At 38.1% G+C, this 16,685-nt stretch overlaps 1 protein-coding gene across 1 annotated transcript; it reads right to left on the bottom strand.

The window, feature by feature from the left end:
- Positions 1–4,549: 4,549 nt before the first annotated feature.
- On the bottom strand, positions 4,550–7,692 carry LOC133302739 (protein POOR HOMOLOGOUS SYNAPSIS 1). Its single transcript, XM_061502554.1, has 8 exons — positions 7,408–7,692; positions 6,919–7,035; positions 6,135–6,200; positions 5,867–5,970; positions 5,412–5,611; positions 5,280–5,326; positions 5,100–5,127; positions 4,550–4,747 (listed from the first exon to the last, which is right to left on the bottom strand). The coding sequence occupies exons 1-8, from the start codon at positions 7,690–7,692 to the stop codon at positions 4,689–4,691; spliced, it is 906 nt and encodes a 301-aa protein (XP_061358538.1). The 3' UTR covers positions 4,550–4,688.
- Between the last annotated feature and the right edge of the window lie 8,993 nt (positions 7,693–16,685).

Below are 16,685 nucleotides of genomic sequence, written 5' to 3'. Positions count from 1 at the left end.
ATTATATAAATGTTACGTGTAATGCTCCAAGCATTAAAGCACAAATGCTAACAATTAAACCAATATTTTATATATTGTGATATCAAGGCATTAAAGGCATCGCCTAAAGGTACTTTACTTACTGGGAGCACGTGAATTCCAAGTTTTAAATTCGTGGTGCATGTATATTAAATACAAGTGCAAGAAGATGCCGAGCGACATTACTAGGTGAAAATGCTATTGGATGGACCTCGCTCCTTCTGCCCTCTCAACATGAAGGCCAATACTCGTCAACAAACCATGGAGCTATCCAACCAACACTTGCATGCCAAGTGTTCAATGCACTCACATGGCCAGTTCGCCCGACAGGGAGACCAGCATTTCATCATGCCCAACAGAGAGACCAGCACTTCATCACGCCTAACAGGGAGTCCAGCTTTCCATCACGCCCAACAGGGAGGTCAGCATTTCATCACGCCCAACAGGGAGTCCAGCTTTCCATCACGCCCAACAGGAAGTCCAGCTTTCCATCACGCCCAACAGGAAGTCCAGCTTTCCATCACGCCCAACAGGGAGTCTAGCTTTCCATCACGCAACAGGGAATTTCATCACGCCCAACAGGGAGGTCAGCATTTCAGCTCTCCCAACATGGAGACCAAGCTCTCATCCCGCCCAACAGGGAGTCCAGCTTTCCATCACGCCCAACAGGGAGGCCAGCATTTCATCACGCCTAACAGGGAGTCCCACTTTCCATCACGCCCAACAGGGAGGTCAGCATTTCATCACGCCCAACAGGGAGTCCAGCTTTCCATCACGCCCAACAGGGAGGTCAGCATTTCATCACGCCCAACAGGGAGTCCAGCTTTTCATCACGCCCAACAGGGAGGTCAGCATTTCAGCTCTCCCAACATGGAGACCAAGCTCTCATCTCGTCCAACAGGGAGACCAGCATTCGATCCCGCCATCAGGAAGGCCAACATTCATCAACAAACTAAAAGCTATCCAATCAACATGTATATGCCAAGTGTCCAATGACACTCACATGGTCAGGTTTTATTTTCAGCAATAACATCTCGTCATATATATGATTCTTTTTGGTCATCCTCTCGTTTGATTATAAAATTCATTTGAGCTATCTAATAATTAACAGACACAAAGTCCTTTTACAAATTTTCTATTCCCACACACGCCTTGAAGCTCGGGAAAAGAAAGTGCACCTGGACTAGAATCTCTCGCCCTGCTGGACTTGAATATCTCGCCTTGATGCTCGTGCAGAGCAAAGCAAATGCACAATCCAAATTCTTCATCATACTGGGGGACCCGTAAGCATTCAAGACATTGAGTAAGGCCTTTATTTTTACTGGGAGCATATGAGTTTAGTAGTAAATGCAAACAAATTTTCTTTGGAGAATTCAATCAATCTTCCCGTGGGACCCGCCATCTTCAAAAGCAATATAGGAAAAATTTCTTATAGTACTTGTTAAAGCAAATCACTTGTTAAAGCAAAAAGGGAGAATTCAAAGCTTCTGGGGCATGATTATATAACCATGTAAATGCCTGCTCTCGAAATACATGCGAGAAGAAAAAGCAAGTTTGCAATACAATCCAATATCCCGCAGTGACCTTCCTGATCCACGTGAGATTTAATTTCCCAAAGGCGTGGTGGAGGAGTAAACTCACTTGTAGCACAATCACTCAAGGCAGTCAAGTTGCAAATTATCAAACCAACATTTACACGTCAAAGTATTCAACTACATTCACATTATCAGGTTTTATTTTCAATACCTGGTAATAACATATCTTCACTAGCATATACATGTTTCTCTCTACCGCATCTTTATAAATTTCATATGATTATAAATGCCATATGAATTGCTTAAACAATCTACGAGGCCAGGATGATTCTCACCCCTGGTATACTATGAAGGCCGGGACGGTTCTCACCCCTGATAATTACGAAGGCTGGGACGGTTCTCACCCCCGGTATACTATGAAGGCCGGGACGGTTCTCACCCCCGGTAATTAAGAAAGTCGGGACGGTTCTCACCCCCGGTACACTATGAAGGCCGGGACGGTTCTCACCCCCGGTATACTATGAAGGCCGGGACGGTTCTCACCCCCGATAATTAAGAAGGTCGGGACGGTTCTCACCCCCGGTACACTATGAAGGTCGGGATGGTTCTCACCCTCGGTTAATAAAGTCCGAGATGTGCTACCCCTCGGCAAAAGTCCTAGATGGCCGGCGCTTGGCCAACGCCCCATCTAGGCACATTTTTATCGTCATTTATACACAACTATACTAGTTGTTGCAGGATTTAAATTGGAGCAACCGGACATCAAAGACCCAAGTCACTGTGCTTTATTTATTATACACTCATATCGCCAGCAAGTTTTATTTCTGAAGAAGGGAATATACATATTTATCATGAGGATCTCCATCACTCTCTATTTTGGAAGACATTATCCTCTCCAGAAGATCTCATCTGCTACTTTATTTTCTCACGGAGCTCGGATCTGCAATCCTATCGACTTTATTTTATCAGATCATCAAGACATTCTTATTCGAGTGGTCAACATCTTCAGGCTATTTGCTTCAACACGGGCTCGCCAACTTATTCTTACAATTGAATTATTACTACAACAACATTTGAAGACCTTCCTCAATAACAAAACACATCTTCGATGACAACAAAGTTAAGCACAATTGCAAGCCATAATAGAAGATTCTCTTGAAGTACTCAAGCATCTTCAATCAGACAATTCATACTCGACGACAACAAATAAACAACTCATGAAGGCCGACGTATTATCGATCGGTTACATTATATCCTACTTAGAACACTTCACACTACGAACAACCGGCTTAAGCTGCCATACATCTTGGCACCCTTGCTTCGCAAAGCTACCAAGCTGGGGGGCTTCTATTCTGGATAGCCCACTCACATGGGCCCTACCGTTAGGCCCAGCCTAAAAAGCCCTCTTCTAGAAGGCAACTTAGGATTCCCCCTCTTCCCCATGCACACCAGCTGCCCCTGCACAAGGGCAGGGGTTCAGCATGCCTAGCCTGAAAAGGCTAGGATGGCTAGGTTGACTAGGGCTCTTGCTCTATATACCCCCTCTCACATTGAAGGAAGGACTTCTTCTTCTCCACTCAGCCACTATGGCTGTGACTATGGAGAGCCACCTTAGCCACTTCCACACACCCCCCCCCCCCCCTTTATGCACCATGGGAAGCTCCACTAGTGCTTGGTCTCTACCATTGCCACTATGGACACCCCCTATATCAACATACTTCACCCTCACGGGAGACATCTATGTACCACTATGAGTACACTATGTAACCTCTCTGCTTTGACCAATGAATAGATGCGATGAACCCAACCAAAAATCTTCCACAATCATCCTTAGACCACCACAGGCCACAACCATCCACATTACCCAGCAGGTGGAAAAAACCCATGCAACGTGAGACCCATACAGTGGGGAAACATCTTGCTCCAACTTATTAGCTGTTTTTTTTTTTTTTGGGGGGTTCATTTGCGAATCTGATTTGTCCTATTATTGGGGAAAGTTCAAAATTACATTTTTAAACCTAAGCTATATCACATTGAAAAAAATCACGTTATGAAGTGTGAACGAGCTAAAGTAAATTTGATTGAGTCATTAAAATGTGATTGAGTTTTGGAAATTTAATGCATACTTCTTTTATATCACTTTTGCCAATTTTTCAAAGGTTTCATGTGTTTTTGTTTTCTTTCGTTCTCCAATTTATTTTTCATCATTATAAGTTTTCAACTCTCTCCCTAAGCATGTGAATATATTTATTGTTAAATTTCGATCATTGAAACTTAAAACTATTTATTTCAAAAATATTAAAAATTATAAAGGATCATTGAGAACTAAACTATGTGGATCATTTCTAGAAAACAATCCTTGCCTCAAAATATAGTTAGCAGTTAGCCTGTTGATCCCAGGCCTCCTTTTCAGGGCCCATCAAATTTAGAATAACAAACTTCATAGGTCATAGTATAGACCTCGGGGAGATTGTTAAGACAAATCTAGGTGGTGCAATGGGTGCCCTCATTCATCTTCAATCCTAAGATTGCTTCGTTGGTGTAAGTTTTTCCACATAAGTTAAACATCCTCTTTCATTTCAGTCAACTAATCTTAAGCAAAATTTGCAGTGGCCTATAGTCAGGTTTTTTTCGTCCACAAATAAATATTCTCATCAACCATTTAGAGTGTGTCATTGAGATGAGAATAACTTGGAAATTATGCAGTGATGAGTTTCTAAATCAATTTGGCCGTTATGGAAAACAGGGATGCCATGACTCCATTTTGCTAGACTCCATGACATCTGGTGACAAGTGAAGAAAATCTCTATGCTAAGATTTTTGAACTAGATTTGATTAAGATTTTCACGAGATCGCTGTTTCAACTAAAATTTCTTAAACAGAAACCACTTGACATGATTTTAATAGCTAAACAGGGATCTATCATACGTTGCCTTTCTTCTGGCATTACTATCTGCTGAACAATAAAAGAAGCTAAGACGAAATTTAGCCTCAAATCAGCAACTTAGCTGCACTGTGCAGAAAAAGAAAGCCACTCTACATTTTTTCGGCTGAATGTGGTGAAGTTGACCGTGGTTCAGTAAGCAGGAAGAGACGCTAAGCTGCTCGGTGGGTCATTTTCAATGCCCTGGACAACTAGATGGACATATCACCACCTATTTCGCTGATAACTTTCTCCACCTTAATCAACATATCTAATAACATGAAAGAGGTACATAAGTATTTTTGGACACAAAATTTAGCAGACCACACAATATTAACAAAAGAATGGATGTAGCTTAAGCAAGTTAAGTTCGGACCTCTAATAATTCATAAGCATAAAGAGGATAACTATAAAACTACCACTGATATGTGGTACATAAAACTACGGGGTGCATAAAAAAATTCATATTCAATCCAAAGAAGAATAAGAAACTTTCAGAGTTTTCCACTCATGTTCTACCCTAGGACTAGGGAGAAAAAAGACAAAAGAACTAGATAAACAGAAAGGCACATTATATTTTACCAATGTAAGAGAGATAAGCAATAAGAAAGAGGGATTGCTACCTTGGAACGAAGAATCTTCCATGTACCTCTGCATCAAAGTAAATAAAATATCATGGAACAACAAATGAACAGTAGAGAATATGTACTTCCTAAATATTCACATCTTAGACAAAGCTAATCTTATAATGAGTATCATATCAATGTAATTTTGGTGATCTAGCAAATATTCAAAATATGTACCACAATTTGGGACTTGAGATCTACTTCCTCGGAAACAGTTGCTTGAGCTGCAAGATATGATTTTATTCAAATGAAATAAGCTGTGGTAGAAATCAGAACAAATACTATGTTAAAAAAAAAATGTTCACCAACCATGGCTGATCTCAGAGCAATCCATTAGTAGTGAGGCAAAACTAGGTGGCAAGGCTGGGAGGATGCCTTCAACGTTGTTACCGGGAATTGTTTCCTTTTCTTGGGTTCCTGAAGGTTGCTCTCCTTCATTATTCATACATTGTGGCATTTGTGGAATGTAAGAGTCAACCGGAGTCAAAAAGTTCAGCTCCTCACAAGCTCTACACAAATACAGCAAGGCTCAACTTATACTTCTATATAGGTAAATGAGAAGCATATATCTCCTCTGCACAAAAGTAAAAAAAGAAAAGAACAAAAGATGTACATGAAAATAAAAAAACAGAGCAGTGTGAAAGGTTATGTATTAAACAAAGATTGACAATTGACAATTAACAATCTATCAAGGAGTAAGAACTCAGAGCCAAATCCTCCCATTCCTCCCAATATAACCTAACCAATCACACAAAACTCTATACCTATGGGAGTGCTTGTTTGATGACATGAACTCCGACTGTGCTGAAATTTCAGAACCAAAGTCAGTATTTAAAGGTTCTGGGCTCTTCTCATCTTTCAGGATCTCCTGGAAAGGAACATAACAATCAAGAATTAACGAGGAAAGATATGGTTATAGAAGTGCAGCCCCCTGGTTCCATGTACTTATGTGAATGATTATAGAAGTGTAGCTCCCTGGTTCCATGTATTTCTGTGAATGGTGATTATCATATTTTGATAAGCAATCGTTACCTTCAAAGCATTGATAAATGACTGTGCTTCATAGATTGATGGAAACCGCATAGCAAACTTTTGAATCTGCCAAAAAGGAAAAGTAGCAATGTGAACCTTGCATTAACTATCTATTTCATAGTCTGACAACCAAGAAAAAACTCTATATACAATAGTCTGTTTGAAAAAGGCAGTTTGTGTGTGCGACCAGATTTGCAGTTCACTCAATAAATTAACAATCCCGTCACACCCTAGCAACCCAACTATCACGTTTATGCAAAGCTACTCTCAGAAGGTCGTGAATCAAAATTGTAGTTCCAGTTTGTTACTGATGTTACAAATTACAATCGATTATTATTATGGGGAGTCATCAACAAGTTATCTCCTAAATTTACACAACACCAAACCAAATGTAACGCCCCTAACAAGCTTAGGAGCATTACACGTAGCTAACATATGCTTGGATAATAAAAATTTTGAAAACCACTGTGGAAGCTACTTATCATATACATTATCGATGTAAGTGGTACATTACAGAGGCATGTATTGTTCAAACAAACGCCAATACATATAGGCTTAAACGTACACAACCACATCTGTCACCTGTTTACGTGATCATGTACTTATTTTACAAAGCTATAACGTTAGAGAGGCAATTAATAAGTCTACCGCTAAGCAATCCATCGGGAAGAGTTTAATTTCACTTAACTTCTCAAGTCACATGAAAAAATGGCTCTGAATATAAAGCTATCAACGACGTATAACACAAGAACATTAAAATATAAAGCATGCAGAACAAGCTTGCCTCTCCGACGGAATCTCTATAGCTCACTATCACAGTTCTAGTTCCCCTGGCAGGAAATCCAGAGACGCATGACACCTGAGGCCAAGAAAAATGCAGCTTGGAAACGTAGTGCTCTTCCTGCCACGTATTATACAACACAGTTTCAGAATTTCAAACTCGAAACATGTTCTAGTCCAACAAAATCGCTTTCGAATTTCGATTCAAATAAATTTATCCAAAAAGGAATAAAATAAACTTATCGAGAAAGTTAAAAAAAAAATTGCAACAATTAAGTAAAATTAATATTCTATCTATCCGAAGCTACAAAATACATATATGTTATGTGCAATCAGGCACAAAGAACGATGCGAATGTGCGAACACATATCTGATTTAACAGGTGAAATAGGAATCGGAGTTTGGAATTTCAAACAAATCTAAAGCAAGAAATGCTCAATCACGAGAGAAAAAAAAGAAGAAGGAAGAATGAAATAGAGGATGTGAGACTGACGAGGAGTTTGGCGTTGAAGGAGACGGTGAGGATGACGTCAGATATGGAGAGATCGGAGAAGAGGCGGAGGAAAGCGACGGAGGAGGAAGAGATCCAGTTGCCGCGAGGAGAGCGGTTGCGGAGGCGAGGAGGGAGAGGAAGAAGATCTGAGGAAGTTGAAGTTGAAGTGATGGGATAAGGTACGAAGCGAGCGAAGCAAATCTCCCATTGGTCTCTGATTGAGTGATCAATGGCGTTCGAGTTGTTGTTTGCGTTGCTTGAGATCATGGCCAAAAAGCCCGCCATTTTTCCCTTTCCTTTTGTTTTTTTCTTTCTCTTAAACTCAACCAACGCTCTCAATTTATATGGACTTCAACGGGGCCCGTTAATTATTTTGTGTTTTTGAAATTGATCAATTGATGTGGCCGGATCGGCACAAAAACCGTGAATTAATCATATAATTGCTCCGATTTTCACAGTGGATCGGCATGTAATAGAATCGATGCTATCCCGCTGATTTTTGTAAGTAAAAAAATTAGTGACCCAGTCACTTTCACCGGTAACTCGGTCCCATTGATAAAAAAAATTAACACTAAATGGTTTATTTTCTTTTAAAATATTTGAATGATCTTATTGAGTGACATAGGTTATGTACGTACAACACTAATTATTATCTTGATTATGTAATATACAGTTAATTTTGATTTAATTTATAGTTATAAATATCTTCTACTGAACCTAAAGCAACAATATCACGAGTATTATATGTTTGATTGATCTTTTGTTGGACAATAATATGTAATTTATTGTTTTTCATATAAATTTTAGATTTACATATACTTACCGGGTCATACAGTTGTCCCATTGACCCAGTACCTAGACCGAGTCAATAATCGGGCCGAGTTTAATAACATTGATTTGGATACTCTTATTTTTATCTTTTCTTCTCTTTGTAAGCATAAACTAGGTCAAACAAATTGTGAGAAAAGCCAAAATCTCTTAGAAAGAGTTTTTCTTGAATTGTGTTTTTTTTTTTTAGAAAAGTTCACCAATGCCCCTGTGGTTTACTTCAAAATTATCAATGCCCCTGTGGTTTTTTTTTTATCATATATGCCCTTGTTATTTGTAAAAGAAAAAATTATCATGTCCTTTTACTTAACACTGTTAAATAAGATTCAATTCTTCCAATTTTGCCCTTGAAAATACTATTTAATAAAATAAAACTTAGAATCTTGCCCGGCTAAAATGTACCAAGGATTATTCTTTATGTAAATACTAAATAGTGTTGGAAATAATCAAGTATGAGTTGTAAAGAAGTACCACATAGACTAGATATAGACCAAGTGATGATCATATAAGTGTGAAAGACCCATAAACCTACAACCTTAAGAAAATAAGACTCAATGTGACTATACCAAGCTCGAGGGGCTTGTCCATAAAGTGCCTTTTTCAATTTGTAAACTTTATGCTCATTTCCAACCTTCTCATAACTAGGGGGTTGTTCAATAAATATTTGTTCCTCTAAGTACCCATGCAAGAATGCCGATTTGACATCTAGTTAGTAAATAGGCCAAGAATTTTGTGCAGCCAATGCAACCACCAACCTGATTGTATCATGTCTCGCAACAGGAGAAAAAACTTCTGTATAATTAATCCCATATTGTTGCTTGTACCCCTTGACAACCAAGCGTGCTTTGTGCTTGTCAATTTCACCATTTTCCTTTAACTTTGTTTTAAACACCCACTTCACACCAATGATTTTGTGTCCATTTGGAAGATCAGTTAACTCCCAAGTATCATTCCTCTCAATTGCATCAATTTCAGCATCTATTGCTTTTCGCCATTTTTCTTCTTTGACAGCACTCTCAAAAGTCACGAGATCACATTCTAAAAACAAAGCAAAGTGAGTAATTGGATCTTCAATTCCAGTTACCTCATAATCTTCCATCCAAGCAGGCCTTCTTCTAACATGACGAAGAGATTGAGTTCCTTCTTCGTTAACTCCAACTACTGTTGGTGAGGATTGACTAGCTGAAGAAGTTGCAATGGACGAATTTTCAGGCATACTAGATGCTGAAATTTGCTCTTATTCAGAATCAATATCACAAAGAACTTGGGTAGGCTGCTGCATATTCCAATCCCAAGTGTTTTCTTCATAAAAAACAACATCCTTGCTAACCACAATTTTTTCCGTCAGTGGATTAAATAATTTATATGCTTTAAATGTATCACTTACACCTAGAAAGACACATTTTTCAGCCTTGTCATCAAGTTTTTTTCTTTTCTGATCCGGGACATGAGCATATGCAATGCATCCAAAAATTCTAAAGTGATCCACATTTGGTTTTCTCCCACTCCAAGCCTCTTCTGCCGTCATATTTCGAACTGCAAAGGTTGGACTTCTGTTCAAGACATGAATGCACCAGTTTACTGCTTCTGGCCAAAACGTCTTTGGAACTCTTCCTCTTGCCAACAAGCTTCTAACCATGTTGAGGATGGTTCTATTCTTCTTCTCTGATACACCATTTTGTTGTGGTGTATACGCAGTTGTAAGCTCTTTTCGGATGCCATGTTCTTCACAAAAAGCTTCAAATTCTTTTGAGCAATATTCACCACCACGATCTGTGCAAAGTGTCTGAATCATCCTTCCTGTCTCATTCTCCACACGAGCTTTGAAATTTTTAAATGTAGAGAAAGCTTCTGACTTTTCCTGTAAAAAATAAACCCACGTTTTTCTAGAAAAATCATCAATGAAGGTAATTAAATATTTTTTACCTCCATTAGAAATTGGATTTATTGAACCACAAATGTCTGAATGCACCAATTGCAAAATTCCCTTTGCTCTCCATGAGTTCCCTTTTGCAAATTCAGAACGATGTTGTTTGCTAACAACACTTTCTTCACATACTAAGGAATGAGGAATTGTGATTTGAGGGAGGCCTATCACCATATTTTTCTGTTGGAGCGTCTTCAACCCACCAAAGCTCAAATGGCCATAGCGAAAATGCCACAACCATGAAGGATCTTTCATTTCAGCCATTAAACTAGATTGGATTCCTTCAATCTTTAATGGAAACAATTTGTTTGAACTCATCTGAATAACAACAATAGCACCTCTAACATAATCATATATTTCACAAACACTATTTTTAATAGTGATCACATAACCATTTTCTTGTAATTAGCCAGCACTCAATAAATTACTTTTCAAATTAGGAACATATAATACATTAGATATTGTTTCCACAAAACCATTTTTGGTTTTTATTTTAATGTCACTTTTTCCCATTACTTTCATAGTAGAATGATCACCAAAACTCATAGTAGATTGAAAATTTTCATTCAGATGAGAGAAAGAAGACTTACTACCACTCATGTGGTTGCTGCAGCCAGTATCCACATACCAAACATCTGGCTCAATTTTCTTTTCATCATTAGCAACCATCAATAAGGTTTCACCTTCCTCCTTTTCTGCAAAGTTTGAACTTTCTCCTTTTTCTTTGCTATTTGGCAGCCTAGTATAACATTCAGATTGATAATGACCAAATTTATGACACCTGAAACATTCTACCTTGGATTTATCAGAGGCTCCTCCTCTGCCTCTGCCTTGAAATTGATCATTATTGCCTCTGAAATTAGTGGATCTTCCTCTACCTCTGCCTCTACCTCTACCTCTACCTCTACCCCTTCCTTGAAAATTGTTGGAACGAGTATCGGTAGAAGCCTTTAATACTTGCTCATCTGTGTCTTCCTGTTTGAACTTCTGTTCATGCACCACCAATGAACTCTACAATTCATCAAGTCACAAATCATCTATATCTTTAGATTCTTCTATAGCACAAACAACAAAGTTAAATTTTGCTGTTAATGATCGAAGAATTTTTTCTATGACAGTTATTTCTTCTATCCCGTCTCCATGAATTCACATTTTATTGACAATGGTCATCACGCGAGAGAAATAATCTGCAATTGATTCTCCCGACTTCATTCGAAGTGTTTCGAATTACGAGCGTAAAGCTTGAAGCTGCTGCCTCTTAGCTCTTGCAGAGCCTTGATACTTCTTTTTCATGGAGTCCCAAATATCCTTGGAAGTTTCTTTGGAAAGAATGGTTTCCATGATAGAACGGTCAATGGCCTGGAAGAGATAATTCTTCGCCTTCAAATCCTTCAACTTTACCGCTTCATGAGCTGCTCGTTGTGCTGCTGTCAACTGAGCTCCTTCTGCTAGTGCGGGTTCAACAACGTCATTGGTAACTACATCCCAATATTCCTTGGATCGAAGGAGGTTCTCCATTAGCATGCTCTAATGGTCATAATTACCATCGAAATGTGGAATGGCTGCTTGCACAAAATTAGAATCTGTGGCCATGACTCTTCACTTTTTTTTTGAAATAATCAAGTATGAGTTGTAAAGAAGTACCACATAGACTAGACATAGACCAAGTGATGACCATATAAGTGTGAAAGACTCGTAAACCTACAACCTTAAGGTTTTGGGTTGAGATGTGGTGTCGGCCCACTTATTATAGTTTGTCATTTGGCTCATTGGTGGATGTACCATTTGCAAAGGGTTTTGGGCTCCCTCGTTCCATTCCCAACAAATAGTGTGCATAATATTCTGCCTAAAAAATGTATAATACACATAGTAAAGTTCATTTACAAGCCAAACAATTTTGGAAAGCATGCAACTTATGTTGATGCATATTGAAACAGAAGGATCGAAATGTTGGGAGAATGGGTTGACAAATCAGGTCCCACCAAGAGGCAAAAGAATATGTAGAGGAACTTTCAGAATACATCAAATGATAAAATTGAAATATTAATTCTTTGTTTACATAATCTCAGATTGCCTAATTATCAATTTCAAAGAGTAAATGTTCTTCCCGTTTTGAGTTTCTAAATTCTATAGTGGAAGAAAACCTGAAAACCTAGTTGGTCTGTATCTGCTGTCATATTTCTTGGTTGCATTTGGTTTTGACTTGGGTAATTGAGGAAGGTTCTTGATGTTTTTTTTCACCGACATTAGCATGGTGATGGAATTTGGGATACAACTTTTGATCTAAAGCCATAAATGGAGAGGAAAAGAAAGTTGAGTGGTCTTTAGCCCCAGCTTGGTTTACACTAGATGAGGTACTGATTGTTGTTGTGCTTTCGAGTTCTTTATTTAGAACATAAGTTTCATGCTCAGCATTCCTTCTCAATTCCTGAATAATATGTGAAAACAACACCATGGTACTTAACCAATGAACAAATTAGTGGTAATTGCAGCACTAAATAACCAAAATGATAACCCAAAAAAATGAGGTTTATTTAGTATTGAGTAATATTTATGGGCAAAATGATAACCCCAAAATGATAACCAAAATGGTAATGGGCAAGATTCTAATTTTTATGTTATTAAATAGTATTTTCAGGGGCAAAATTGGAAGAACTGAGTAATATTTAATAATGTTAAGCAAAAGGACATAGTCGTTTTCCCTTTTGCAAACCACAGGGGCATATGTGATTAAAAAAAATCATAGGGGCATATGTGATTATGAAGTAAACCACAGGGGTATTGGTGAACTTTTCCCTATTTTTTTAAAATGAAGAGGCATAGAAAGAACAGAGAGAGGCTTTTCTTGAAATAAATTAAATCGATTAATGTTAGTTTAGTTTGGTTCGATTCTTTAATTAGAAATGAACCAATTAATTTGAATGATTTCTACCTTTAAAAGTGAACCAAATCAAGTCAAACGACAAACACTCTATGTGTCAAGACCTAATATAGAGTCATGGCCGACATATATGCTAAACTCTATAATACATTTAGGTTTATCAGAATTTACATTTAATCATGTTCATAGAAATTATGGAGCACCCTAGATTAAAAACTTATTAGGCTTCTAAACAAATTAAAATACAAATGATAAATCTCTCCTACACAGAAAATGTGTTGGGCTCAACAATGATAACAAAAAATGTCACGACCTAAATATGAGCCATGACTGGTGCACAGATTAGAGTAACTTAAACTCCCTTAACCCCGCAAGCCTATCTTCCTCAAATAACCCATAAAACAAGAGAAATTTTTCAATAGATTCATATTTCAAATTTTACTTAAATTTTTATAGAGTTTCCTCTGTGTTTCTAACATTCCCAAAAATATTTGAAACACCTCATACACAACATATATATATATATATATATATATATATATATATATATATATATATATATATATATATATATATATATATATATTAAAAACAAAAAAGTCTATTTTTTATTTATCGAGAATTTTATTATTGGCCTATTTTTACTTTAAACTAGAAGTATTGTGCAAAGATTGAACTGTTCAATTTTTATTAATTATTAATCAAACTTTTTACAAAAGAGATAAAACAAAATTCGCAAATAAGCAACAAAACTCATTAAGAAATCAACATGTATTTTTTTTATGGAATATACACATCAATCCTCATGGATCACCCCTTTCATTCCACTTACATTCCCTATGTTAATAGGGATTGGCCTTCTGTTGTTTCCTGTGGCAACAAAAAATCTTCGTTGTATGTGGTATTAGCAAATAAAAGGATTACTCATGCGACTCCTCGTTCAATTCTTTCGAAGTCATTGGATCCTTTTCCTCATTCAAGAATCTCCCCCATCTTCCACTCTGTCCTGAAAAGTAACTAGGACTATTTTAGTCACGTTTTCATGTTCCAATTGAACACTTTCTTCTTTTTATTATTCTAAAAGGAGAAGATTATTCTTTTTACCAAACCTATATGGATCTAATCACGATCTTATAATAAGAACAATAAATATTTCTCGATCAATCCTTTTGCCCCCCTTCTTTTCTTCGAGAATTAGAAAGATCATTTTCAATCAAGTTTGAACTTGTTCATTTGAAATCTGAACTCTTTTATTGCATTTTTATTTACTTCTTATTATTTTTCTTTTTTGATCCATCATTCCTTAAGTCTTACAGGTTTGATCCTAGAATCTGACTCATTTTCTCATCGAGCGAACGGTACGAAATAAATTAGATGGATTTTTTGATCAAAAGTACTACGTTACATCTTCGGTTTTTTCCTCTTTCTATATCCCTAACTTGTAGGTGTAGCGTTTAAATCAATAGAGAACCCTTTCTTTTGTATCTGTATAAATCGATATTCTTACATTCCAATTCTTTCCCTATACCTCCCAAGGAAAAGAAAATCTTAGACATAGCTCGCTTCTTTTTGGGTGGGAAGTAGTGTCAAACCAAACTACCCAACAAGCATAAGCTCTCCCTAAAAAGGAGGTGATCCAACCTCACCTTATAGTACGGCTACCTTGTTACGATTTCACTACAGTCACCAGCCCTGCCTTTGGCATCCCCCTCCTTGCAGTTAAGGTAACGACTTCGTGTGACGGGTATGTACAAGGCCCAGGAAAGAATTCATCGTCGTATGGATGACTGGTGATCCCGACTTAATGCAAGTGAGTTGTAGCCTACAATCCAAACTGGGGATGACTTTTTGGAGTTAGGCCCCCCTCGCGGGATTGCGATCCTTTGTCCTGGTCATTGCAGTACGTGTGTTGCTCAAGGCATATGGGGCAAGATGACTTGACGTCATCCTTACCTTCCTCCAGCTTGCCACCGGCAGTCTGCTCAAGGTTCCAAACTCAATGTTGGCAAATAAACACGAGGGTTGCGCTTTTTGCGGGACTTAATCCAACACCTTATAGCACGAGCTGACGACAGTCATACACCACCTGTGTCCGCGTTCCTGAAGGCACTCCTCTCTTTCAAGAGGATTCACGGCATGTCAAGCCCTGGTAAGGTTCTTCGCTTTGCATCGAATTAAACCACATGCTCAACTGCTTGTGTGGGCCCCCGTCAATTCCTTTAAGTTTCATTCTTGCGAACGTACTCCCCAGGCGGGATACTTAACGCGTTAGCTACAACATTGCACGGGTGGATACGCACAGCGCCTAGTATCCATCGGATATGGCTAGGACTACTAAGGTATCTAATCTCATTCGCTCCCCTAGCTTTCGTCACTCATTGTCAGTGTCAACCCAGCATAGTGCTTTCGTCGTTGGTATTTTTTCGATCTCTACGCATTTCACCGCTCCACCGAAAATTCCCTTTGCCCTTTCCGTACTCCAGCTTGGTAGTTTCTACCGCCTGCACAGGGTTAAGCCCTGGGATTTGACGACGAACTTAAAAAGTCACCTACAGACGCTTTACGCCCAATCATTTCAGATAACGCTTGCATCCTCTATCTTACCGCGGCTGCTGGGACAGAGTTAGCTGATGCTTATTTCTCGTATATTGTCATCGTTTCTTCTCTGGGAAAAGAAGTTCACAACTCATAAGCCTTCTACCTCCATGCGGCATTGCTCTGTCAGGCTTTCGTCCATTGCAAAAAATTCCCCACTATTGCCTCACGTAGGAGTCTGGGTCGTGTCTCAGTCCTAGTGTGGCTGATCATCCTCTCGGACTAGCTACTGATCATCGCCTTGGTAAGCTATTGCCTCACCAACTAACTAATCAGACGCAAGCCCCTCCTTGGGCGCATTCCTCATTTTGCTCCTTTTCCATAAAAGATAATTTTCACTATAAATAATCTAATAATAGAATATAAAACAATATTGTAAAGAATATGAGATGATATTTGAAAGAACCCGCACCGCTAAATTAGGAATTTAATTAATTAATTATGAGATTAATGAGATAATTTCATAATTGAACCTAATAATTATGATAAGGCTTAAATAATTATGATAAGTGATTAATAATGTTGAAAGACACATTTCTGATGAAAAGTGCAGATACCAGTTCTGCCTCGTGGTATAAATGTGTACCGATGAAGTATCCTGGAAAATTATGAAAAGTATGTATATGTCACTAGAATAATATATAGGACTAACATAACAAGTTTCAGGTCAAAATAATGAGAACTGGTGTCAGAACTGATACTGATTAGGTAAAAGCGCGTACCGAAAAAGTACTGGAAAAAATAAAATAAAAATATGACAAATCTTAGAAAAATGGCTAAGTTCAGAATCCTAAGTTTGGGATTAAAATGCTAAGATAGCTATTAGTGCTACTACTGCTTAAGACTTAAACCACTATAAATACTCATTTTGCACAAAACCCTAGGCCATATTGGCTTCCTACGTGTGTTGCTCAGCTGCTGAGTGCCTCCCCATTGCTGTCACCTTCTTCCTCTCCTCCTTGTGAGCCAAGAGGGCACATTTCCTCTTGGTTTCTTCATCAAATCTCCTAGTGTGAGTGTGCATTAGACTTGTGAGGGTGAGAGGTA

The sequence above is a fragment of the Gastrolobium bilobum genome, unplaced genomic scaffold (assembly GCF_033153095.1).
Source record: "Gastrolobium bilobum isolate Gb01-03AN ecotype WA unplaced genomic scaffold, APGP_CSIRO_Gbil_v1 utg1285, whole genome shotgun sequence".
NCBI classification, from domain to species: domain Eukaryota; kingdom Viridiplantae; phylum Streptophyta; class Magnoliopsida; order Fabales; family Fabaceae; genus Gastrolobium; species Gastrolobium bilobum.
The sequence above is the reverse complement of the archived record's forward strand: the minus strand, read 5'-3'. Positions and strand labels throughout refer to the sequence as shown.

Bases quoted from the DNA above. Each gene is read 5' to 3' on its own strand.
- LOC133302739 (XM_061502554.1), bottom strand. From the start codon at position 7,692: ATGGCGGGCTTTTTGGCCATGATCTCAAGCAACGCAAACAACAACTCG. The intron at 6,201-6,918 runs GCAAGCTTGTTC...CCTTTTTGGCAG, and splicing joins ATAGAGATTCCGTCGGAGAG to ATTCAAAAGTTTGCTATGCG. The intron at 4,748-5,099 runs GTAGCAATCCCT...TCATGTTATTAG, and splicing joins GGAAGATTCTTCGTTCCAAG to ATATGTTGATTAAGGTGGAG.